Source organism: Vicia villosa, linkage group LG3, assembly GCF_029867415.1.
Source record: "Vicia villosa cultivar HV-30 ecotype Madison, WI linkage group LG3, Vvil1.0, whole genome shotgun sequence".
In the NCBI taxonomy this organism is placed as follows: Eukaryota; Viridiplantae; Streptophyta; class Magnoliopsida; order Fabales; family Fabaceae; genus Vicia; species Vicia villosa.
This window is the reverse complement of record NC_081182.1, coordinates 11,036,566-11,061,971: the sequence shown is the minus strand read 5'-3', so window position 1 is coordinate 11,061,971 and position 25,406 is coordinate 11,036,566. Positions and strand designations below refer to the sequence as shown.

The 25,406-nt window shown below is 33.6% G+C and overlaps 3 protein-coding genes across 3 annotated transcripts; 2 read left to right on the top strand and 1 right to left on the bottom strand.

The window, feature by feature from the left end:
* The first annotated feature begins 3,560 nt into the window (after positions 1-3,560).
* Positions 3,561-4,990, top strand: LOC131660290 (24-methylenesterol C-methyltransferase 2). Its single transcript, XM_058929503.1, has one exon. The coding sequence runs from the start codon at positions 3,658-3,660 to the stop codon at positions 4,735-4,737; it is 1,080 nt and encodes a 359-aa protein (XP_058785486.1). The 5' UTR covers positions 3,561-3,657; the 3' UTR covers positions 4,738-4,990.
* Positions 4,991-8,615: 3,625 nt separating this feature from the next.
* LOC131657533 (uncharacterized) lies at positions 8,616-11,660 on the top strand. The gene is made up of 5 exons (XM_058926918.1): positions 8,616-8,625; positions 8,669-8,796; positions 8,920-10,680; positions 10,758-11,242; positions 11,321-11,660. Exons 1-5 carry the CDS (start codon positions 8,616-8,618, stop codon positions 11,658-11,660), a joined length of 2,724 nt encoding a protein of 907 aa, XP_058782901.1.
* Positions 11,661-20,910: 9,250 nt separating this feature from the next.
* Positions 20,911-21,851, bottom strand: LOC131654905 (uncharacterized protein At1g76070-like). Its single transcript, XM_058924830.1, has one exon. The coding sequence runs from the start codon at positions 21,770-21,772 to the stop codon at positions 21,083-21,085; it is 690 nt and encodes a 229-aa protein (XP_058780813.1). The 5' UTR covers positions 21,773-21,851; the 3' UTR covers positions 20,911-21,082.
* Between the last annotated feature and the right edge of the window lie 3,555 nt (positions 21,852-25,406).

Sequence of the window (25,406 nt, the reverse complement as noted above, 5' to 3'; positions counted from 1 at the left end):
CGTCGATACGTAATTATGTTGATCGTTACCATGTTCATATACGTATATTTATAAGTAGACATACAAATTTAGGTCGATAAAATCAAATCTTGATACATTTTCTTTAACTTAGAACTTTCATTACTTTACTCTTTGCTACTAAAAGTGTTGAATGATCTTTTGCAAACCCAAATTTAAAGTAACATTAACTCAAGACAAAATAGGCTATAGAACGGCGGTGATATCGCAATAATCCCTGTGGATACGATAATAACGAAAAGTACACCACAATACTCTTTCAACAACAACAAAGCAATAAAAGAGGAGTTGAATATGGTCGAAGCGATCCGATCGGGAGCATCGCTCCGAGAAACCAAATTAAAGCAGCAAATTACTTTGCGTCATGATGCAAAAGTTATAAAACGGGAATTCAAAATCGGCTCGCTAGTCTTACGCAGAAACATGAAGGAAATGCGAAGTCAAACTCGCCCTTAATTGGGAAGGCCCGTATCGAGTCTACGATAAAACAAAGAACGAGGCCTACTACCTCAAAAACCAGCTCGGGGAGAAACTTGCTCGACCCTGGAACACTGATAAACTCAGACGATACTATAGCTAACCACGCAAGCCATTATCCAACCATCCCTTACCAACAACGAGGCATGGTTGGAAAAGGATGCGCGTCGTGGTACAGACGCGTTTATTTTCATGACAACAAAGGTCGAACTCTCGCTAAAACAAGCACCAGTTTGGCCCTGCGGGGAAATCTACATCTAGTTTTGTCGTTGTGGTACCACTTCGGCTGAAACACAACTCGTGATGGGAACGTTCACGCCACGAGCACTTGGCCCCGTCCGTGGTCTCGTGCTCATCATTCATCCGGCCCCGCTTTGGTATTCTCGGCCTGTTCCCCACACAACCAGACGACACTCATCGGTCGACCATCCCCAAACAAAATCCTATGTCAAGTATACAACACTTGTAAAACCCCAATCATAATGATTCAGCATACACAAACATGTAGACTTTGGAAAACACTTAAAGTTTTCAAGAACATGCAGACTTTGGAAAACACCTAAAGTTTTTAAAACAAATCATGCTAATAAAAGAATGCATTAAAAAACCGACCAAAACTGTCGACAATATTCAAATATTACAAAATATACGGGCACACAGGCCCCCGACATATAGATAATGGGCAGAGCCCTTTGTCTTAAACAAAAACAAAAAACTGGCGCGCACAGACCAAACAACATTAATCATAACTTTCAAACTTCACCGGTTTCCTCTTCTTCATCCTCGTCCTCGATGCCCTCCGGGATCACAATCTCACCCTCCAACACTTTGTAGTAAGGGTTGATACCTTTGGTGACCAGCTCGACCTGAGGATTGACGACCTTCATCTGCTCGACCGCCGTCGAGAAACCAACACCAATAGTTGCCATGCAGTCTTGCTCTAGCTCTCTTATCTTCACGATCAACTGTGATCGCGTTGTAAGAGCCTTCTCTCGGGTCTCTCGATCCCAGGTCAAACACGGGTCTCTTGGGCTAACTCCTCAGCGGGAAGAGGGCAGCCGCCATGATCCTCATTGTACCCTAAGCGTCCCGAGCTAACTCCTCCTCCCGGGTCTCTCGATCACATGCAAGAATATGTTTGGCCTCCTCTTTATGTAGAAGGAAAGAGTTTCTCCTTGTAAAAAGTCCTCGGTGAAGAGTACAAGGGGCAGTAGAGATGTCTCTGGGGAGCCGGGTTCCTTACTCTCCGACCGAGCTTCGGGGGAAATTTGAGTCTTTTGCTTCTTGGCCGGACAACCCGGGGAAACAGGACTCACGTCAGAGGAAGGCGAGGAGCCTTCAGAACGACACCCTTTTCATCCGTTTTTAGCTGCTGGACTTGGATCCTCTGCAGACCACTCTTGACGCTCTTAGCGGTCCGCAACTTGACCATTTTCTCGTGCACATCAGGCATTTTTCCTGCACAAAACAAACAAGGTTAACACGAGAATGAGAGAAAATCCATAAGACATATGAACGCAATATACCTAACAAAATCATGGCATCCCCGTCTATATGACAATCGAGGAGGGCCTTGGTATTTATATGGAGAGCCGTCGTGATTGGCTCACCCCGACAATCAAGGGTGGTATGCCTGGCCGGCCTGAAACCGCCAACATACTTGACGAGCAACTGATAGGCGGCCCGATCATGGTCATCCAGGTCCTCGTCCATGTATAGTAATTATCGGTCCCCTCTCGAACTGTTCATACTACCACTCCAATGGGAACTTACAAGCAATACCACTTTTTCTCTCCCCTTCCTCCTAATACTCCACGGTGTCGAACAAGGTCATATCTGCGACAGAAGTAAGAGGCTTTATCACAAAATATCTGTCTTTAAAGTGCTTTACAGAGTCGGTGTAGATATGGAACAACTTCCTCGAATGCTTGAAGGAAACTCAAGTAGCATGCAAAATCATCTCAACCACTAGAACAGAAGTCAATAATATTAAGTGGGAGCCCCCTCCTATGGGTTGGATCAAACTGAACGCTGATGGAGCTTGTGACAAAGATGACAATGCGGGTCGTGGAGGAATCATTAGAGGAGACGAGGGAGAATGGCTTGGAGGTATCTCCAAATCTATTGGCATATGCAGTCCCTATGTCGCAGAACTGTGAGGTGTTTTTGAAGGCCTTCAGCTTGCAGATAGATTAGGCTTTCAAAAAGTTATTAGTGAGACTCATTCTCAACAAGTGTTTACGGATATCACCAATAAGGCCGAGAGTACTGGCGTACGCAGATGTCTGATTTCCAAAATCAAGACCTTTAATTCTCAAGGTAGAGAAGTGCGTTACCACCATATCTATTGTGAAGCGAATCAATGTGTAGACGCTCTCGCTAAAAATGACATTCTTCATCCTGATATTGTTTGTCATTTTGATACGAGTCCTATTTTCATCCAACATCTTTTAAATAATGACTTGTTTGAGAATCCTATTCATTAGTTAGTAGTGTTGTAGTTTGTTTTCTTGGGTTTCGGCCTTCTAAAAATTAAAGAATATGTATTAATTGTATGGTATAATAATTGAATGTGAACATTAATTGTAATATTTATTTAGGGTTAATAATATTACGTTTAGGGGTATGTAAAATGCTTGTTAAACTGATTTAGTGATTAGATTTAACTATTTTAGTGTATATATATATATATATATATATATACTTTTTATTCATATTTTATTAAAGATATATTATATAAGTTAGTCATTTTCTTTTTTAAAAATTGAACAAAACTTTTAAAAAAATGAAAAAAATTATTTATCTAGAAGGCCGTTTAGTTAATTTTTATTTTGGTCAAATGAAATAATTTTACAGATTATTATTTCCATAAAAGTAATGATAAAAACACAAAAGATGTGCTGTATTTGTTTGAGTTGTCCCGATCTTTACAATAATAAATAAATAAAACAAAATGATACTAACAACGAAGCAGGAATCACGCGCGAAGCACGTGGACGGAAAAGATGCTATTCACTGTATACACTAAAATAATAAAAAAAAAAAGATACCAACGGTTTCTCACTTCACTTAAGAACAGAACCTAGTTGTACAAGTGAAACACAACATAACATAGGGTGAGAGAACAAAACACAAAAAAACAAACATACTCTGTTTTTCCAAATGGACTCCCTCTCTCTCTTCTGCACCGGAGCCCTTCTCGCCGGCGGCCTTTATTGGTTCGTCTGTGTCCTCGGCCCCGCCGAACGAAAAGGCAAACGCGCCACCGATCTATCCGGTGGTTCAATCTCCGCCGAGAAAGTCCAAGACAGCTACAAACAATACTGGTCCTTCTTCCGCCGTCCCAAAGAGATCGAAACCGCAGAGAAAGTCCCAGATTTCGTTGATACCTTTTACAATTTAGTTACAGATATTTACGAATGGGGCTGGGGACAATCCTTCCATTTCTCACCTTCCATCCCTGGTAAATCCCACCGTGACGCCACGCGCCTCCATGAAGAAATGGCTGTGGATCTCATCGAGGTGAAACCCGGAAACAAAATCCTCGACGTTGGATGCGGTGTTGGTGGTCCCATGAGAGCCATCGCGTCTCACTCACGCGCTAACGTAGTCGGAATCACGATCAACGAGTATCAAGTGAAAAGAGCGAAGCTACACAACAAAAAAGCGGGTCTCGATTCTCTATGCGACGTCGTTTGTGGTAATTTCCTCGAGATGCCGTTTCCCGATAACAGTTTCGACGGCGCGTACTCAATCGAAGCGACGTGCCACGCGCCGAAGCTTGAAGAAGTTTACGCTGAGATTTTTAGGGTTTTGAAACCCGGTGCTCTTTACGTTTCATATGAATGGGTCACAACAGAGAAATTCGTAGCGGAAAATTCTGAACATGTTGAGATTATTCAAGGAATTGAAAGAGGTGACGCTTTGCCTGGGCTTAGAAGCTACGCTGATATAGCTGAAACGGCTAAGAAAGTAGGGTTTGAGGTTGTGAAGGAACGGGATCTGGCTCAGCCACCGGCTGAGCCGTGGTGGAGCCGGTTGAAAATGGGTCGGCTTGCTTATTGGCGTAACCATGTTGTGGTAACTGTTCTGTCTGCATTGGGAATAGCGCCTAAAGGGACCGTTGATGTTCATGAGATGCTGTTCAAGACTGCTGACTTTTTGACCAGAGGGGGTGATACTGGAATTTTCTCTCCTATGCATATGATTCTCTGCAGAAAACCTAAAGAATCAGAGAAATGAATTTGTGGTGATGGTGGTAAAGGTATCTGAAATTTAAATGAATGTTTTTTTTTAATAATTTTTATTTTATATTAAGTTTAACTTACTGTTACTGTTTCTTTGAACCGGATGTAATTTGTTTTTTTTTTTTTCTTTTCATTTTTGCAATGTAGTTTTGTTTTGATTTTCTTATGCCTTTTGGATTCTATTTTAGCTTCAGTACTGGTAGTGTATTTCGGAATTTGATTAGTTTAAAGTTGAATTTTGATTGTTACTGTGATTTGATTGATATTTATTTAGTTACGTTATCATAGAAAAAGCAATGAATATTTACTATTTTGATTTGCGTATGTTAAAAGTTGGAGAACAAAAGGTGAAAAAGCTTCTTTTTATTGATACCCAAAAAGGATCTTTGTTCTACTAGTTTGTGGTGTTGGTAAATGAGACTTTGGGGTGAAAAGGAGATGATGAGGTGGAGATATGAGAAAACAGCACATGTTAAGATGGTTATATTAGCTGGCTTTTGTGGTGCTGAAACGTGATTCTTTCAGAATCTGGATGGATCTGGAGGTGCTTATTTTTGGTTTTATTGTTGGCATGTTGTGAGTGGGTGTTTCCTCCGGGGACCGTTTGGCCACACATGCCAAGACATTTGTATAGCGCTAGTGTTGGATCTGACAATTTTTTTTGTTTCACACTCATCTTGTTTCCGTGACAAACACACATCTTATCTCATGGATGACAATTCATTTTAGTTTCAAACATACTAGTACTTTTTAGTTTGACAATTCATTATGGATTAAAATCAGTTACTACGGTAAAAATTACTAAATCAGTGGTGTACATGTTCCATGTGGTGTATTATGAGCTGTATTTTAGTTGAGATAGTTCTGCTACGATTATTTAACGGTGGAATTTTAAAAAACTGTCTGCGTCTGCAAAAACTGTTGTGATAAAATTGTTTCGGTAGATGCTGATATCATTATCACTGTTTTCAATATTAAAAAATAAATTGTGGTTAATTTACATGATTGTAATTAGTGTTACGACACATGATTGACGGAAATTACAAAAGTCTTTATGTGACCGGGACGCATTCGTGGTCATTTTTAAAGATTCAGATGAGTTGGATTGTATAAAAGCAGCTAACACAACACTTATGTCAATAGTTATGAAGAAACTTCAAACACCATCATACAAATTTATCTTTATCAAAAGGATCAACTACTTTGTATACTATTTGTATACTATTAAGATACACAAACAAACAAGTTACAATTGCCCTATACTGAACACTTTTTCAATATTAACTCAACTGTTTTGTGCGAATATGATTCAACAATCATTATCTTAATACCGTCTCAAAATCAAAATTTAGAGATTGCTTTAAATTCGTATAAAATGCTCTGATTTACGAAACCACCGTTAGTAGTTTTGTCCCATCCATTGCTAAGTGCCTCCGACATATTGAGTTATGGGAGAACCAACTCTATATTAAAATAATATTTTTTGAGACTTTAAAGCAATTGAGAGAGAACATGAACCTATTTCTTACACCGAAATAGAAACGTTATTTGATATTTTCCCATCCTTCTTCACATAATAGCCTCTTAGATTAAGAAGACAAAATTTGTCATTATATAACTAAAATTCACTAAGAGCATCCTCTGCAATAAACCTCAAAACACTATATGCCAATTGCCAAACTCGAAGAATATGTAATAATATTTAAAAATTTGTCTATGCATACGAGGAAGAGAATGAGAGTGCCCTTGAGAATGGTCATCACGATAAGTTTTTATTGAAATTTCGCATAGACTCTCGTGAGCGTGAGCAGCCTAGTTAGACGGGGAACAAAATGGTACATTTATTTAAAACCTTTGAAGTTGTCTATATATACATCAAATATTTTTGGTCTTGCTTTAAAGAGATTTACCTTTGAGTTTTATTAGTTAGCAGACTTTTGTAGAACATAAAATAAGTAAAAGAATACAATCAGTATAGGAACTATATTCTTATATTCACACTAGTATTGAAATACTTTCACATAGACTCAACTCACAGGGTACAACTGTGAGGGAGCAATCCCTAAATGATTTAGGACTCTTACTCCTACTTTAAAAGCAATGAAAGGGAAGACGAACCTTATTCGGGTGAACATTCATTTGTAAATAGACAATCTATGCATATTATGTTGACTGCACAATTGTTTGAGATTACAAGGGTGAATCACTTGCCAATCTAAGGACGAACTCACGCTCCGGTAAGCATGGTCCATCATACCTTCATTGTTGTACCACGATAGAGTCCCCAATATTTTTTTTGTCTACCAAGAATATTGAGCAACATCCTCGACAAATTCAAGAGTCGACGACGCATTTCTTCCGATATTTATTTCACAGTCAACAAATAAAAATGCCTACTATAAGTATTATATCTGATCGTTCTTATAACCTTTATCCAGTCTCATCCTTAGTAGGTTTGTGCTTGAATATATTCCTTAAGCTCCTAGAAACATGTTGAGCTCTACTCTCATTTGAGAGATTCACAATTATGGGAGAAACCATCATAATTTCCTCTAATGCAAACTCAATAATAACCTGCCAATTGCACCCGAGTAGGCACGAGTATGTCACCACCTTACCTTAGGCGTGTAAGGACGCATGGAGACCTTCCCCGAGAAAACACTCCATACACATGAACCACATTAAATGTCTGTATTCTCGAGACTTACTACCCCCATTGAGTATTATACTGGAGCTTTTTTCCAAATTATATTCTCGATCGATAAAAGCTTTAAAGACCTCTCAATGGAGTTCTCTTTCAACAGAGCCTATGTCTGGATCTTTTTTAGGACTTTCAACATCAACAACATGCCTCACTTCATATTTGATAGCAAGAACTTAGGGGCAGCTAGAATTAGGGGTGTTCAAATCCAAACCAATCCAAATAAAAACCACATACTGATAAAAAAAACGAAAACCACAAAAAATCAAATATTATCGAATGTGTTTGGATGTCATTTTGTAAAAATCACATGGTTTGGATCGGATTTCGGATTTATATTTCAAAATTGATCCAAGCCGAACCAAAACGCAAATATATATTTTTATACTTAATTATTTTTAATTAATATGGTATGTTGTGTTAATTTATTATTCAATGATATTTATTTTTTTTAATACTATTTTTTATTTAGTTAAATCTATTTATTTTTATTATTTTATTTATTTCAACCATAATTGATTATTCTCATTTTATAATTTTAACTTTTAATATATTGTATGTTATATATTATATCAAATTTATTAATTATTAGCACTTTTATAATCTTAATAAAAAAAATATAATTTATAATTTGGATATCCAAAAAACGATCCAAAATAAACCGCATGAAATTGGATCAGATCGAATTGAACTTTTTTAATCAATCATTCAAAACCGAACTGAAGCGCAAACAAATTTATCTTTGAATCAGATAAATTTTTACCTCAAAACTGATCCAAACCGAACCGTGAACACCCATAACTTAGAATGACCAAAGATCCAATAAAAACATCCTAATATCAGTTAGTTCTAGGGTAAGGCAACCTCAGCAAGGGCTTTATAGGCCTCACATTTTTAGGAAAAAAAGTTCCAAAAAAAGTTCAATTTAGCTATAAATATATAAAAAGGACATATAATTTACATTAGGCAAAATACCCTGTTTGGTCCCTTAAGTATACCCTCTGGTTCACTTTGGTCCCTCAATTAATTTTCGTGCCAATTTGGTCCTTTAAGTTTCTAAATGTAATCACGTTTGTCCTTCCGTTACTGAAACATTAGCCAAAGGTTAGAAAAAGCGTCCAGATGGCAAATTGTGTGATGACGTGGTAAAGAGGATTCCATATGGCATAAAAATGGTTACGTGTACACATAATGATATTATAATCCTCAATCAACCCTCATTCAGTAGTAGCAAAACGAAGAAGGAGAAGTGGACGGCGACTGCGAACAAGAGAAGCTGAATACGAAGAAGGAGAAGAAGCGATTGCAACGAAGAGGAAGCATATACGATTGAAGACGAAGGCACTATACCAGGTAAGTATTTTTTGCACGTTATTAGGTATTGTTATAATTTAGGGTTTAACTAGATTTAGGGTTTTGTTTATTTAGGGCTTTCTGTAGATTTAGGGTTGAAATATTGTTAATGAACTGTGTTAGGTGAGCATGGACGAAATCCTGGAACTGAAAATTCACCATGGTGGTCATTTTGTTGACTCTGATTTTAGTGTGTACGAGGGAGGCGTGGTTGATAATTTGAAAGTAGATGCTGATAAGTGGAGTTATTTTGAGTTAGTAGGTGTTTTGAAAGACTTAGGTTATAGGGACTTTGAGAAAATGTATTACAAGGATCCCCAATTAGGTATGAATTTGCTAGTTGATGACACAAGTGCTTTAGAAATTGCAGACCTCTACAGGATGCACCAAAGTGTTGACATTTACATTGAACACACATTGTCTCAACCTGATTTTTATGATGGACCAGTGGATGATGTTGTTGTTGAGCCTGTAGATGAGGTTGAAAAGTTTCTTAATCAGTTACATGATGAAATAGTTGATAAATTGGATCAGATGAATGCTGACAATGTTGGTGTGGAAGAAGGGGAAGTTGGGTTGAATGGTGATAATGTTGTAGAAGAAGGGGAAGTTGGGTTGAATGGTGATAATGTTGTAGAAGAAGGAGAAGTTGGTTTGAATGGTGGAAATGTTGCTGTTGAAGAAGGAGTTGGTAATATAACTGGAGGAAATATTGATGGCCAGTCAAACAACATGGGTGAGGTTCATGATGAAAGTGATGATGATAGTGAGGATGAGAACTTTCAGTATGATAGTGCCCTTGAGGTATCATTTGAGGATGAATCTGATGATTATGATGACATAGATGAAGATGAACTTGCTGATCTCATTTCATATGACAGTGATGGAAAGTCTAGTGGGAAAAAGAAGCACATGAAAGATACAGGAGAGTGTAAAGGGAGTGATAATGACAGTGATGATCTTCAAAGTGGCTGTGATAGTGATGATAGTAGTGGAATTAATAGGAAGAAGTACCCACTTTACAAAGAAAAGAAAGATATGTCCAACCACAAATGGGAGCTTGGTATGTATTTCACTTCCAAGAGTGACATTAAGGATGCAGTGATATCATATGCTGTGCAGAATGGTAGAGATCTGAAGTTCATAAAGAATGACAAGAAAAGAGTAAGGTTAAGATGTAAGGATGGCTGTCAATGGGAGCTCTACTGTAGCAAGTTACCAAATGAGGATTCTTGGCAAGTAAGAAAGATAATTGATGAACATAATTGTAGTAGGGAGTACAATGTGAAGTTGCTATCTACAAAGTGGTTGAGCAAGAGAATTCAGAACTCATTGAAAAACAATCCTAGGTTGAAGGTTAAGGATATAAAAGAAAAGGCTTTGAGAAAGTGGAATGTGGGGATAAACAAGACCAAGGCAATAAGAGCAAGAGTGACTGCCAGGGATAAGGTTGATGGGTCATTTTTGGGGGATTACAATAGGATATATGGCTATTGTCATGAATTGTTGAAAGCAAATCCAGGATCTACAATTAAGATGAATGTGGACCCTGTTCTTGAAGGTGTTGATGACCAAAGACCATATTTTAAAAGGCTATACATTTGTTATGCAGCTTGTAAAGAAAGCTTCAAATTAAGTAGATATGTTATAGGATTGGATGGCTGCTTTCTGAAGGGACTCTGTGAGGGCCAAATTCTGGCAGATATAGGAAGGGATCCTAATGATCAAATGCTTCCTATAGCATATGCTGTGGTGGAAAGTGAAAATAAGGATAGCTGGACTTGGTTTTTGGAGTTGTTGATTGCTGACTTAGGAGGTGCTAATGAGTGTCTAACCTACACTTTCATTTCAGACCAACAAAAGATAATGTACAACTTCCTCATTGTATATCTATGTGTTGCAAACTTACTATTTCTGTAATGCAAACTTATTATTTTTGTGATGTAAACTTTCATTTTCAGGGGCTATTACCTGCAATGGATGAGTTGTTGCCCAATGTGGAACAAAGATTTTGTGTCAGACACTTGTATAATAATTTTAGGAAAAGATTTCCTGGAAAGATGTTGAAGGAAGTTATCTGGAAGGCAGCAAAGTCAACATATGCTCAAGCTTGGGAAAGAGAGATGAAAAGAATGAGATTGGCCAATGCAGAAGCATATCTCCATATGATGAAGAATCCACTAAGGTTTTGTAGTAGATCCTATTTTAGGACAACCAACAAATGTGATGTTGTGCTCAACAACATGTGTGAGTCATTTAACAGTGTAATTCTTGACTCTAGAGGAAAACCACTTGTGACAATGCTTGAAGAGATCAGAACTTACCTCATGGAGAGATGGGCAAAAAACAGAATGAGGTTCCAAGATGTATCTGGTAATGAGATTTTACCCAACATTAGAAAAAAACTGGAAATAACTAGTAATTTTACCAACATGTGGCTTGTAAGGTATGGTTGAGTATTGTCTGTTAGTGTTGTTATGTATTGTTAAGTATTGTCTATTAAACTCAGCTATTGTTATTGTAGAATGGCAGATGAGCATATATTTAAAGTGAGGCATTTGGAAAACCCAGCTGAGACATTCAGTGTGAATCTGAAGGATTTGCGTTGCTCATGTAGAAGATGGGAGCTAACAGGTCTCCCTTGTGTCCATGCAATGGCATCCATGAAGAGTAGGAATTTTAAGGTTGATGATTACATTCCTGACTACTATAGGGTTTCTGCTTACAAGGCAGTATACAAGCATGTTCTCTACCCGGTGAATGGGTCTAATTTGTGGGTCAGGACTCCATATCTAGATGTTCAGCCACCTAAGTATAGGAAAATGCCTGATAGACCAAAGAGACGAAGAAATCTTGAGCAATGAGAGATTGATGGGAGTGACAAAAGATGAGAAGGACAGGTTTTATTATTAAGTGTTCTAGATGCAAGAAGGTTGGCTATAACAAGTTAACTTGCAAGGTGACACCACCAGCTCAGCCAAGTCAAGCAACAATTATTGATGCATCTCAGCCAAGTCAAGCAACAGTTACTAATACAAGTCAGCCAAGTCAAGCAACAGTTACTAATACAAGTCAGCCAACTAGTACCCAGGTGCCTGCAACTCAGTCCTAGCATCTAACAGGACAATGTTCAAGGGTAAATGCAGGTAACAACCAATCTTCAAAAGTGGATGGGAAGTTACAAAAGCTTGGTGTACGAAGGCCATTTGTAGCCTCAGGACCAACAACAAGATTATCTGCAACAAAGAATGTGATTGGACCTACAACTAGAAGGACTACCCCAACAAAGAGGCTCCCATCAAAGAAAATTACTTAGTCTTACAATTAGTATTAATGTAATTTGAATTCTGTTTGAACACTTAGGGTTATGGTTAATGTATTTTGAAGTCATTTTGAACAATTAGGCTTGTTGTTTTGGTTCTGTTTGTAGGCATTTTGAAGAAGTCTATGTAACATGTTAATGGTAAACATCATGCTGGAGTTTGTATTATCAACATATTTATGTCAAATGCTTTTTGGAATAGTGTGGAAATATCATCAAATGTGTTAATGTCATGTTGGTTTTGGTCTGTCAAATGCATTATACACCAAATATGCCAATACTAAAACTCATTTCATTTCACAACTGTGTTACAATTACACATTCAAAATACACATTCAAAGTACACATTCAAAAACCAGAAATATCCTAATTGCCAATACTAAAACATCCTATAAAACCAGAAACATAACATTACAAAACATATAAACTTCCACTTTTGAAACTTCTTCAATTTGCCTTGAATTTCAGTCACAGCATTCCCTAAATCCTCATTTCTGCTCTTCAGTTTTTCAAATTCCTTGGATAAGATTTCAAACTTATGCATCAAATCTTCACATTTGTCTTCCACCACTTCCTCATTGAACCACTTGAAAAAACCACAACCTCTTTGCTCAGACCCCTGTAAATAACAAATTTGTATCAACAACACAACCTCTTCACATTGCTTTAACATACCAAACCAAAAATTAGGGCTTACCTTGTAATTGATACATCCCCAAAATTTCTTTCCGAAATTCTTGTCAGTGTTTGCCCACGAATCACAGCAGCATCACCACAGTAACAAATTGGCATAGCACGAGCCCCACTAAGAACACAAGACTCGTCGCTTTCTGATTTGGTCTCTTTGAAGAACTCAGAATAATGTTTTTCCTTCATCGTTGGTGATTAACACAATGGAGAAGATGCAAAAGTGATGAACACGAAGGAGAAGGAGAAGAGAACAAGAAGTGCAGAGATGGGGAGAAGGAAAACGTGAAATTGAATTGGGGAGAAGGAAAACCTAATATACTATGACACATCACCTGCCAGCTAGACTAAACAAACGGACGTTAGAGCCAACTTGACGGACAGGACTGACGTGATTACATTTAGAAACTTAAAGGACCAAATTGGCACGAAAATTAATTGAGAGACCAAAGTGAACCAGAGGGTATACTTAAGGGACCAAACAGGGTATTTTGCCTTTACATTAACTCTGATTATTGAGTGGCTAAAAGGTAGGCCTCATATTTTTTATGGTTTTTGATTCAATGTTTACAACTAAAAAAATAATAATTTTTTTAAATATATTTAAAAAGTCTCACTTTAAAATTTATTTTAGTCCTCTAAACAAGTTGGATCAGCCTTGGCCTAATCCAACAAGGCGTCTTAATAGCTAACGAACATAAGAAATTTCACTCTTTTGTACCGCATATGAGTACATTTCTCTTTATCACCTCAGCCGTTGATGTGCATTTAATGATCCTTATGCAATCTATGTTGTACTATCATGAGCGGTTCTAAGCGTCGTCCATATATATAAGTGCGTCTATGAGTCATTTCCAAATATTTTCTCATTTATAATTGCAATAATTTCATCTTTATCATATGGCTTTCACGTTAGAATTTTAATCATATAGTGTGTGTTTGTTTCAAAGTTAGAAAAAGTATTTCTTGGAATGATATTCCCAGGATTAGTATTCCTTTGGAATATTATTCCAACTTATGTGTTTGGTAAGAATTTCGTTTCCTAGGAATAATGATAAAATTTGTTTAATTTAAAAATATTGAAAAATAAAAAATAATAATAAATGTGAGTGATAGTGGGAAGTTAAAGTTGGTTGAACTTATTCCCATGGGAATATTATATTCCCACCCTTTAAGCCTTGGAATAAAAATAAAAATGTCATGTGTAAATAAGAATCCTGGGAATAAAAAATGCCTTGGAATAATTTTTTAAAACTTGAATCAAACATGGGAATGTTGTATTCCCATGACCATATTCCTTAGAATCTTTTTTACAACCTTGAAACAAACACACCCATACTCCTCTCTAATCATCGAAACCACAACCACCGCATCTAAAATATTTTTGCGGTCCTCATTTTCAACCTGTCATCAATTTTTGTTGATAACTGCAATGAAGCTTTGTGGAACCAATGAGTCTTAACACCTAGAAGTCTTTGTCTTAGATTTAATATGAACTTAAGATTTTTATTCTGATATTATCCTTATCTTTTTATTCTAGTCCAAGTAACTACCGGGAAAAAACTTTGTTTAAAACGTCTATAGTTGTATGAATAGTTTTTTTTAGAATTAAACTTTGTTTATTTACGTTTTATATATTATTCTTATTTTCTAGGTCTGTCTCTGTTATTATTATGGTGTTCAAAATCAAACAAATCCAATAAAAATTGCAAAACCAAATTAAACCAAACCAAAACCGTAAAAAATGGCATTTGATTCGGGTGTGTTTGGGCCATTTTTTAATAGAACCGCACAATTCGATTCGGTTTGAGGTTTGTATTTTGCAAATCGAACCAAACCAAACCAAACTGCATTATGTTATAAAATCTTACTAACCAATATTTATTTCTATAATTTTTTAGAGAAATCAACTAGTATTATGTGTATATTTTATCATATTCTTTGTATGATATTTATTTTTATTTATATATCATCCAAAAATAAAATATTATTCATCTATAAATACTAATCTGACAAAATGTATTTTTTTCATATTCTTTGTACAATATTTATTTACGAATGCAATTTCATGTATATCATCATTTAGAACTAAGATAAAACTGTAAGCATTTTTATGTATCAAATTATAAATTTATTTTGACAATTATAAACTTTTTTATGGTAATGTATGAACTATTAAACACACAATTATATTTTTCTTTATATATGTAGGTAAGGCTCAACAAATTTTTTTTTGTAAAAAATTGAACCAACCGAATCAATTCAAACCGCATCAGCTTGGTTTGGTTTGGTTTAATTTTTGAAAGCCAACCGAACCAAACTGAACCGCACGTTATTTTCTCTTACGGTTCGGATGATTTTTAGCGTCAAAGCCGCACTGCGAACATCCCTCTAATCATTGACTTCGAAGAAAAAATCTTGAAAATACAAACTACACGATTGCAAAATTTTCTTTAAAGTCTATTAAAAATTTTAAAATAAAAAAAATGCACCTCTATTATTCAAAATTGGAGTGTTACCATATAAATCAATAATTTGATAAATAAATAAAAATGAATACTCCCTCTCGTCCAATTTATAAGAAAAGATTCTCTTTCTAGATACATTGAATAAATAATGCATCTGGACAACATACTGTCTAGATATATTATTTATTCAATATATCTAAAAGGAGAATATTTTTTTATAAATGGGACTGGAGATAAATTATCATAACAAAAATTACACATTAAAAGCAAAAGAATTTAAGGTATGAAATGCAATTATAACACCTGACAACCTTCAAAAACTTGTTGCAAGATAAATACAAACACGCGACAGACAAGACTAAAGAGTAAATACAAACATGCTCAAACAAATATTGAATGATACTATTGAATTTATTGTAGTATTCAGTCAGTGTCCACACATTCTTAGGAGTTATGACCTCGTCGACATACATCGTATACTTGTTTGCATAATTAATTATCTTGTAACCGATTTTGAAGTTTATAATTGATATTATGTCAAAATAGGATAACTCATATAATTTGATGGTGGTGTTTGCGGTAGGGGTGGCAAAACGGGCCGCCCGCTCCGCCCGCCGCCGGCCCCGCCTTATGCCCGCCAAAAAACGAGCGGGGCGGGCATGCCCGCTAAGTAAAATGGGCATAAAAGTCATGTCCGCCCCGCCAAGATGGCGGGTTGGCGGGGGGCGGGCTTACCCGCCTATTTTATTTATATTTTTTTAATAGATTAATAGTTTTTTTTACCTTTTAATTAAACTTTTCACTTATTTTTTAAAATAATTTTTTTTAACAAATTTACTCAAAAAAATATTACATATATTTATAAAAAATGTATAAAATAAACCATCAAGAATTGCAATTACTAGAATTAACTTAAAAAAAAAGAGTGAATTTTGGAGGAGGAGGAGTGGGCTTTGGCGAGCGGCGGGCTTTGGCGGGGCGGGTATGGCGGGTGGCGGGTTTTGACGGGGCGAGATTTGGCGAGCGGCGATCCTAAAATCCCAACCCAACCCGCCATTTTTTGGCGGGTGCGCGGGCGGCCCGGCGGGCCCCGGCCCGTTTTGCCACCCCTTGTTTGCGGACGATTTTGGTTCAATTTTAAGAGAATCTGATATTTAAATCGATTAAATTAAATGATTTAGTTTAGATTAAATTTGCAAATTTTTACGATAAAATCCAAATCGAACCGATCGAGAAACAACGGATTGGACTAATCGGGTAGATAAAAAAATACAAAACTATTTAAAAAAATAACTTATTTACGAAAATGAGTTTTTCATAATAATATAAAAAAAATAGTATAAATAGTATTCAATTGTAAATATTAGACTCTAATTAGTCATTTGAGTTAGTATGATAATGAATGTGTTTCATAGTTCTATGCTCAGTTATCACATTACACTAACAATTTTCTAATAACAAATTAAAATAGCATAACTTTTCCACATACGACATTTCATTTTTTTTCTTCTTGAAGTTGAATGTTTGATATTAATTTTTATGATAATTAATTATGGTTGGTTTGTGTTAGGTTTCCGGGTAGAAAATTGAAAATTCGATACCCGAATCAATTGTCATTGGATTTCATTGATTTGGTTCGATTCTTGCCCGAGCTGAAAAAATATTCAACCCAAACACTATGGTTTGGTTTGGATTCTAGTTTGGTTCAGATTTATCCGAACCAATGAACACCCATATAGTTCGGTCTATCTTTCTCAAAAAATCATAGAGTTAGGACCTTAAAATTATAGTCTATATTGAAAAGTTCTCTACCCATAATTGCTAGCCTGTATGGACCGTTGGTAGTTCATTAGACCCGTATAATTATAAATTTTAAAATATATATATTAATATTAATATTGTCTTACTCCAAAATAGCACATTGATTTTCTCACCTTACTAAATTTTATCTTTATTATATTTAATTTTTCTCTTTTAAATATTATACATTAATATATTTAACATTCTTTTATCATATTATATTAGTTTTTCTCCTAGGTTAAATATTCAAGTACTATTTATATAATTTAGACATATATTATATATAGAAACACATTCTAGTATTTACAAGAGATAATATAATACTTAAAAATATATTAAAAATGTATTACGTTTAAAATAATATAATACTTAAAAATGTATTATGTTTAAAATAATATAATTGTTAATTTTATTTATAATAAATATTATGGAGTTTTTATTTTGATTTTCTTAAATAAAAAAAGTTTATTTAGGGTTGGATTGTCCGAAGCTCATTTAGAACTTAATTCGGATAGTTTCTTTCGAATTGTCGAACCAAAAAGATACCCTTTGACCCTACTAATAGTGATTGTGTTATTGTATGGCCAACTTTGTAGAAAACTTCACATGTTAGCCTAGTCCTGGCTCTTCCTCAACCACCTCTCTAACTTCTAAAATTAGAATCTCATCACCTTTGTCCCTAACATCTATCTATCAAATATGCAACCTTTGTTTATAGGCAATACCAAAGATCTTCACATGGGGTAATTATCTTTGTCAAGCTTCACAGAAAAAGTTGATGGAAGATCACCTTTGTTGTTTGTTTTTTCAACAGATGTCATGATTAAAATTTTGGATCGAAACCTTCAGGCAATGTTGCTCTTATTAAGTTGATTGTGTATTATATCCGATGACAATGTATTCATATATACTCTCTCTTCGGCCATAATTATAAGCAAAAATTATTTTTTAGGTTCATTGAGTAATGAATGTATATGGTCTACATAAAAGACCATATATATTCATTATTCAATGAACCTAAAAAGAGAATATTTGCTTATAATTATGACAAGATGAAGTACAATGAAGTCTTGGTTATCAAGATGCAATAATCATGCCAACCATGATAAATTACTTGTTAATTACAAATCATTATAATCAATTACATAATCGGTCAATGAAATGATCCCATATTCAAGGAAGTATGTCTAATTATAAGGATGTAATGACTAGATATAATGGTATCAAATAGATTTCTCAAGAAGTTAGGGTAGTTATTGGGCTCAAATACATTAACAGGCCAGCCCACCTTATGGTCCGTTATGCCAACATTGAACCAAATAAAAAACTGGTTGATTCTTCCATAATATAGGCAGATTTTTATTATAAAAAAAAAGGAGATTTTCTTTACATACCCTTCTATGGGAGAACCTCTAGCAAAAGTCCAAAATAACCCCTATTTTGGAAATGTATTTCCAAAATAATTATTTTTTTTCAGATTTTTCCAGAATTAGGAGATATATCTCCGAAAAAAAATTGAGATTTTGATTATTTCGGAGATGCATCTCCGAAACACCAAACCACCCAAAAAATGGTCAAAGATTTTTTCGGATATGCATATTTAAAAATATCCATACAATAAATTGGGATTTTGATTAATTCATATGTTATAAAATTGATATTTTTTATAAGTTATAAATAATAATAATGATAATTATACGGTTGATATTTCTATTCTAATTTCAATTAAAATTAATAAATAAATTTTATATTAATAATTAAAATTTATTAGGTTAATATTATTATTATTATTAGGCTTAATTGCAATTTTGGTCCCTTTATTATCATTTATTTTAGTTTTGGTCCCCCTATTTTTAAAATCCTGAATTTTAGTCTCTTTATTTTAGTTTTTGAGGATTTTGGTCCCCTTCCAAATTCGAAAGCAATTTTTAATGAAATGGAACTCTCATTAATGACATGCTCAACATAAATCTTAAATAAAATTAGTTTTTTTAACATTTCACTGCTGAACTAGCACTAACACATCATCAATAGGAGCGTCATTTCATTTAAAATTGTCTTCGGATTTACAGGAGGACCAAAATCCTCAAAAAAAACTAAAATATAGGGACTAAAATTCCGGATTTTAAAATAGGGGGACCAAAACTCAAAACAAATGATAACAGGGGGACCAAAATTGCAATTAAGCCTTATTATTATTATTATTATTATTATTATTATTATTATTATTATTATAATATCTTGATTATAATCATATATTTTTGGTAATATATTTTAATTAATACAATTAATTATGCTATTAATTGTATTGATTCACCTTGATTTTAATTTTTTAATAATTATTGAATTTTTTCGGAAATGCATATCCGAAACATTCTAAGATCAACCAAGATAAAAAATTAGAATATTTTGGATATGCATCTACGAAGGCACGCCTCACTAAAAAAAATTGATTTCGAAAATGCATATCCGAAAACACATTTTTTTTTGGTGTTTTCGGAAATACATCTCCAAAAACACCTTTTTTTGGGTGTTTTCGAAAGTGCACTTCCGAAATCAATTTTTTTTCAAAAAAAAAATGATTTCGGAGATGCATCTCCGAAATATAGAAATATTTTAGAAATTTCACCGCGGGTTTTTAAGAAGGTGGGAATCTTTAAAGAAATTCTCAAAAAAAGTATGTCACTTGTGCAATTTTCTTACTAAGTTTATCTTTATTCAACAACTTACAACAACCTTAATCTCACATACTCAAACATCTTTTTCTTAAATACAGTTTTGCCCCTCAAATTTCTCAATTATTTGATTTTGGTCCCCATGTTTCAATTGTTTGATTTTGATTCCCTAAATTTTTTAATTGCTTGATTTTGTCCCTTTAAGTTTCAATTGTTTAATTTTGGCCCCTCAAGTTTGTCTCCTTTTGCATTTAATAGTCTATATATATATATATATATATATATATATATATATATATATATATATATATATATATATATATATATATATATATATATATATATATATATATATATATATATATATTTCTCTTTCTTTTTTTTTTCTTCTTTACAATTCTATTTTTCTTTTTTTTTTAATAGTTAAACTTCAAATGTAATATTTTAAATATTTTAAATATTTCATTCAACTTAGAATAAACGAACAAACATGCAATATCCTTTAAAAATTTGAATTCTATATGACTAATAAGATTGCTAGATTTTGGGACTTTATGCTTAATTATAAGGGTATTTATTGGCCAAAGAGTTTGTTATTTTAATTAGATAATGGTCTATTTTATTTTGTCAAAATAATTTGTCATTACGCATAAGTTGAATAAAATATTTAAGATTTTTTAATCATTATATCAAAGTTTAACTATTAAAAAGAGAAGAAAAATAAAATTGTAGATAAGAAAATTAAAAAAAAAAAAAAGAAAAGAAAAGATAAAAAGCAATAAAAAAGAGAAATTTAGTCCAAATGTCATTAGAAGACTATCAAATACAAAAGAGAACAAATTTGAGGGGTCAAAATCAAACAGTTGGAACTTTGGGGGCCAAAACCAAACAAATACAAAATTTAGAGGACTAAAATCAAACAATTGAGAAATTTAGGGATCAAAACTATATTTAAACCAACATTTTTATATTTACTAAAAAAATTTCAGAAATGTTATTATTAGACCCTAATATGACACTTACACCGTATTATACCTTTGTACAAATCATTTTTTTTCTTTATTTTATTAGTTTTGTATGCATTAGAATTTGAGCTTCACTATAAATCATGTTTATGGCTACGGTGTGGAATGGATACGATGTCAAAATCTTATGTAACAATAGGATTTCTGAAAAAAATTATCAACACAATACATATATTTCTACCTCCTTTTGAACAAATGTTTGCACCTAAATCTGTTGTAGTAGTTCTGTACAAAATGTTCTAATATAAATAACAACAAAATCAATAGAACAAATCTTCATTTTATGAGCAAACTAAGAATCACTTCGGTCTAATTTACTGGATCCAATTGAAGAGGTCTAGGTGGAGCCATGGTCCTTCTCTTCCATAGATTAATTTCCTTTCTTGGCTTCAAATCAAGTCCAATAAGATCACCACCACCACCAAGCAAAAGAGGTGCAGAAAATGGAATCATAAACTTCTCATCTTCATCATCGCTCTCTATTCTCTCTTCATCTGAATAATAATCATCTATTTCCTCAGCTCCCACTTGAGCCTTCCAATCAAAATTATCAAAAGCGCCACGTCCACTTGCAAACCGTTTCATTTGACTCACATGATGTGTTGTTGTTCTTGTTCTTTCCTCAAGAGTCACACGTGCATCTGATTTCCTTCTCCCATCAGATTTTGTCTTCCCAACATGAAACACCTTTTGAAAAGTGGTCACACGTTTCTTCACTTCTACTATGTCTTTGGTTTTTTTGTTCTGTTGTTTCTTCTTGTGTTTGATTTGTCCCATGCATGATATTTTTGGTGAACTTGGTTCTTCATTATCATTTGCAATATTTTTAGGCTTATTGGTTATTATTGGACCTGAAAAACCCTTGACACCACCACGAGGTTTGGATTTGTGATCCTTGCTTGGGCTGAATGGATGGTTTTGGAATGTTAAAGTGATAGCTGAAACTGTTTTTGGTAATATCTTCAAGATTTTGTTCCTCAGCTTAAGGTTTTTCTCCATGATCAGAGAGAATTGATGATTGTTAGATTGAACAAGAATTTAAGGGTTGTTTGGAATTTGATATTTTTGTATGTGATGATAAGAAGGACTCTCCTTATATATGTTAATTTGTTGACTAAGCATATTGAGGGTGAGACTAATTATTCAAGTCGTAACTAATAATGGTTGATAATACCAGAGCTTGTATAGTATTAAATATTTGGATTATTTGATTATGTCAAGAAAGGTGGCATATGTAGAAAAGGTTTGGTCAGCTCAAAAAATGTTTGACTCCATCATGTATACAAAATATTTAATATAGTAGCTCCTTGTATTGACCCATAAACATAATTTTGAAAAATCAATGTATAATCATTCACAAGATGATCAATTTTCTTCATAATTTCTATTCATAGCCATTTTCTATCTAAATGGTTAATTTCAATATTGTTTTTTATAACTTCTCTTATATTTCTTTTTAGGTCTTTTTCTATTTCTAACTTTGATTTTTCTCCTTACCAGAAAATCTATTATTCACCATTTTTTCTACTATAAGTGATACCAACACTCTCTAGGATTATCATTTTTAACTTTATCATGTTCATTCTTACCACACATCCAATATGACATCCTCATCTCTGTTACATTTACTTTATTCTCGTGTTGATTCTTAACCGTCCAATATTTTGTCTCGTACAACATCGCAAGTCTTACTGCATTATGACAAAATAATTTTCTTCATTTTGAGTTGTACATTTATGTCACATAAAATCCTTAAATTCCTCCTTTATTTTAGCCACTCAGCTTGAATTCGATGGTTTACATCTCATTTTATTTCTCAATCACTTTGTATTACGGATCCAAGATATTTAAAGTGCGGGACTTGCGGAATGATATAGTCTCCAAATTTTACCTCTAAATTAAAAATGTTTCTCCTTTTTTTGAAATTACATTTCATAAACTTTATCTTACTTCTTCTTAGGCGAAAGTCATGTGTTTCTAAAGCTCGTCTCCAAGTCTTCAACCTCTCTTTTGAATATTTTTTTACTATCCAAACAAGACTGTATCATTTGCAAATAAGAGTCCATTTGGTGCTAGCTCTTGAGTATGTTTCGTGAATACACTAAAATTAAAGTGAAAATAGGAGTTTGGGGTTGAACCTTGATGTAAACAATTATAATGGATAAATCTTCAATCTCTCCACACTGTGTCCACACACTAGTCAATACTTCTTCATACATCTTAAATAGTTTGAATATATGCAATTATAACCTCTTTCTTCTCTAGGACTTTCAAAAAAAATCTCTTTAGACATTGTATCATATGCTTTTTTCAAATCAATAAAAATTAAATGCAAGTCTTATTGGTCCATTTGATAGTGCTCTATCATATATCATAGAAGATATATCATTTCTATGGTCGACCTCTCAGGCATAAAGTCAAATTAATTCTCTGTGATTTAAGTCTCCTTCCTTAGTCTCTATTAAATCACTCATTCGCATAACTTCGTGGTATGACTCGTAAGTTTAACCCTCTTATAATTTGCATAATAATGTACATCCTCATTGTTCTTATAGATTAGAATTAAAGTGTTTCTTATCCATTCATCTAACATTTGCTTTGACCTTACAATTTTGTTGAATAGTTTAGTGAGTCACTTAATGCCTCTATCTCCAAGAGTTTTCCACACTTTAATAGGTATGTTGTTTTCCCCAACTACCTTACTGTTACCGATCTTTTTCAACGCTTATTTGACCTTTTGTTTTTAAATCCAATGATAGTAATTATAGTTTTGATCCTCTTTGAAGGTAAAGGAAACACGAGAAAGGGGGTTTGAATTTGGTTTCAAGAATTAAAACTTTTGGATCAACCAAGACAAAGGAAACAAGAAGCAAGGAATAAAAATAATGACACAATATTTTTATACTGTTTCACTATTAACGAAGCTACTTTTAGTCCACCCGCCAAGGTGATTTTTCCTTATCAACAAGGACTTAATTCACTAACCAAACTGATTACAAACCACAAAGACTACACGTCAATGTCTTCTTGGGAAATTCTGATTATACCCTAGTCTCTCAAGGAATAATCAACTTACAAGTTGAAATACAAATAGTGAGTTTACAAGATGCTTCTAAATAAGCAGATTACACAAATGAAATACAAATGATAACACAATAATGTTTTGAGCAAGTATATGAACAAAAGTTCCTTTCTTTACAACTTTTCAAATGCACAGAGTTTCAGCGTATTCGAAAATTCTTTCACGTTCTAGTTCGTTAACATTCTTTTAGCGTCGTTGTTTTGAAATCTTCCAAGTCTTCATTTTATATCCATCAAAAGATCCGTTGAAGGATGAAGATGGAAGGGATGTTCGATTTGTACCATATATTGTTTTTCTCTCATAAAACCTTTGATCTTATCTTCTAATCTTCAAAGGCTTTAGAATGTAAATAGATTAAGCATGTTTATAATGATCAATTGTCGAATCAAAGTCTTCATAACCTTGTCTTCAGAATCTTCAAAACGTGTTCTCTTGAACTTTGTCTTCAGAGTTTTCAAAACTTATTCTTCAGAACTTGTGCCAAATATAAGAGCTTGAGAATTTTTTAGAACCTCCCTTATCAGAGTCACAGTCGGAAGTTGTTTGATGAGCATTTTATCAGAAGCATAGTAAAAGAGCGTTTCAGAACTTTACTTGTCTCTCTAAAACACACTTTGCAATATATCATGGTCAGAGTGTTGATTCCAGAAACTGATGACGTCACACACCATACTATCAGAGTCATAACCTGTAAGCAAAAGCTACACACTAGATAAAACCAAGTGTTCAATTTTGTACCCACACTCTGTCAAGAAAATGTAAGAACACTTGTTTATTTTTCACTACATATAAAAAATAATGCAAGGTCCCTTGCTCTTTTGACATTGTACTCGAACCATACAGTATGTTACTTCCAGAAAACGATTTAGTATTCACATTATTTCATAATTTATCAATGTCATAGAGATTCGACAAAGTTTTATATTGGTTGCTAACTACCTACCACAAGTCTCTCCTTTTATACGAATTTGAGACCGATAATACATAACAAAACTAATATAAACATGATTTCACAAATTTACTTAATAAATAAAATTATCTAATTCAAATATTTCAGTAATTATTATTTTTGTTAGTAGACTAGAAACTAGTATATTGAAGCAAACTATTTATATAAAATAAAAGCTATATACACAAGAAAATATGTTATACATTTATTTAATTTTCCCAATTTAATTTTATTTATTTAAACTTTTCTTGTTCACTTCTTATGAGAAAATATGTACTATATTAAAGTCAAATATACACTTGTTCAAAAGCTTAATATGATGTTCCACAGCATCCAATCAAAACCAACAAGTAGAATTAGAAACTCCAACTATAACAACATTTATTTATTACAGTTGTAATCTTGTAGAACAGCTGAGCCACTTTCTTTTCGGAGATAAAAATCATCATGTTGCAGTCCTTATGCTTTCTTTAAATATATTTTAAGTTACAAACAAATATGTAATCTATTTTAGTTGGGTGTAATCAAATATATCACAATTAATTTTAGATCTTTAAAATTAACTAAGCATAAGCAAAATAAAAATAAAAATAGACTATGGG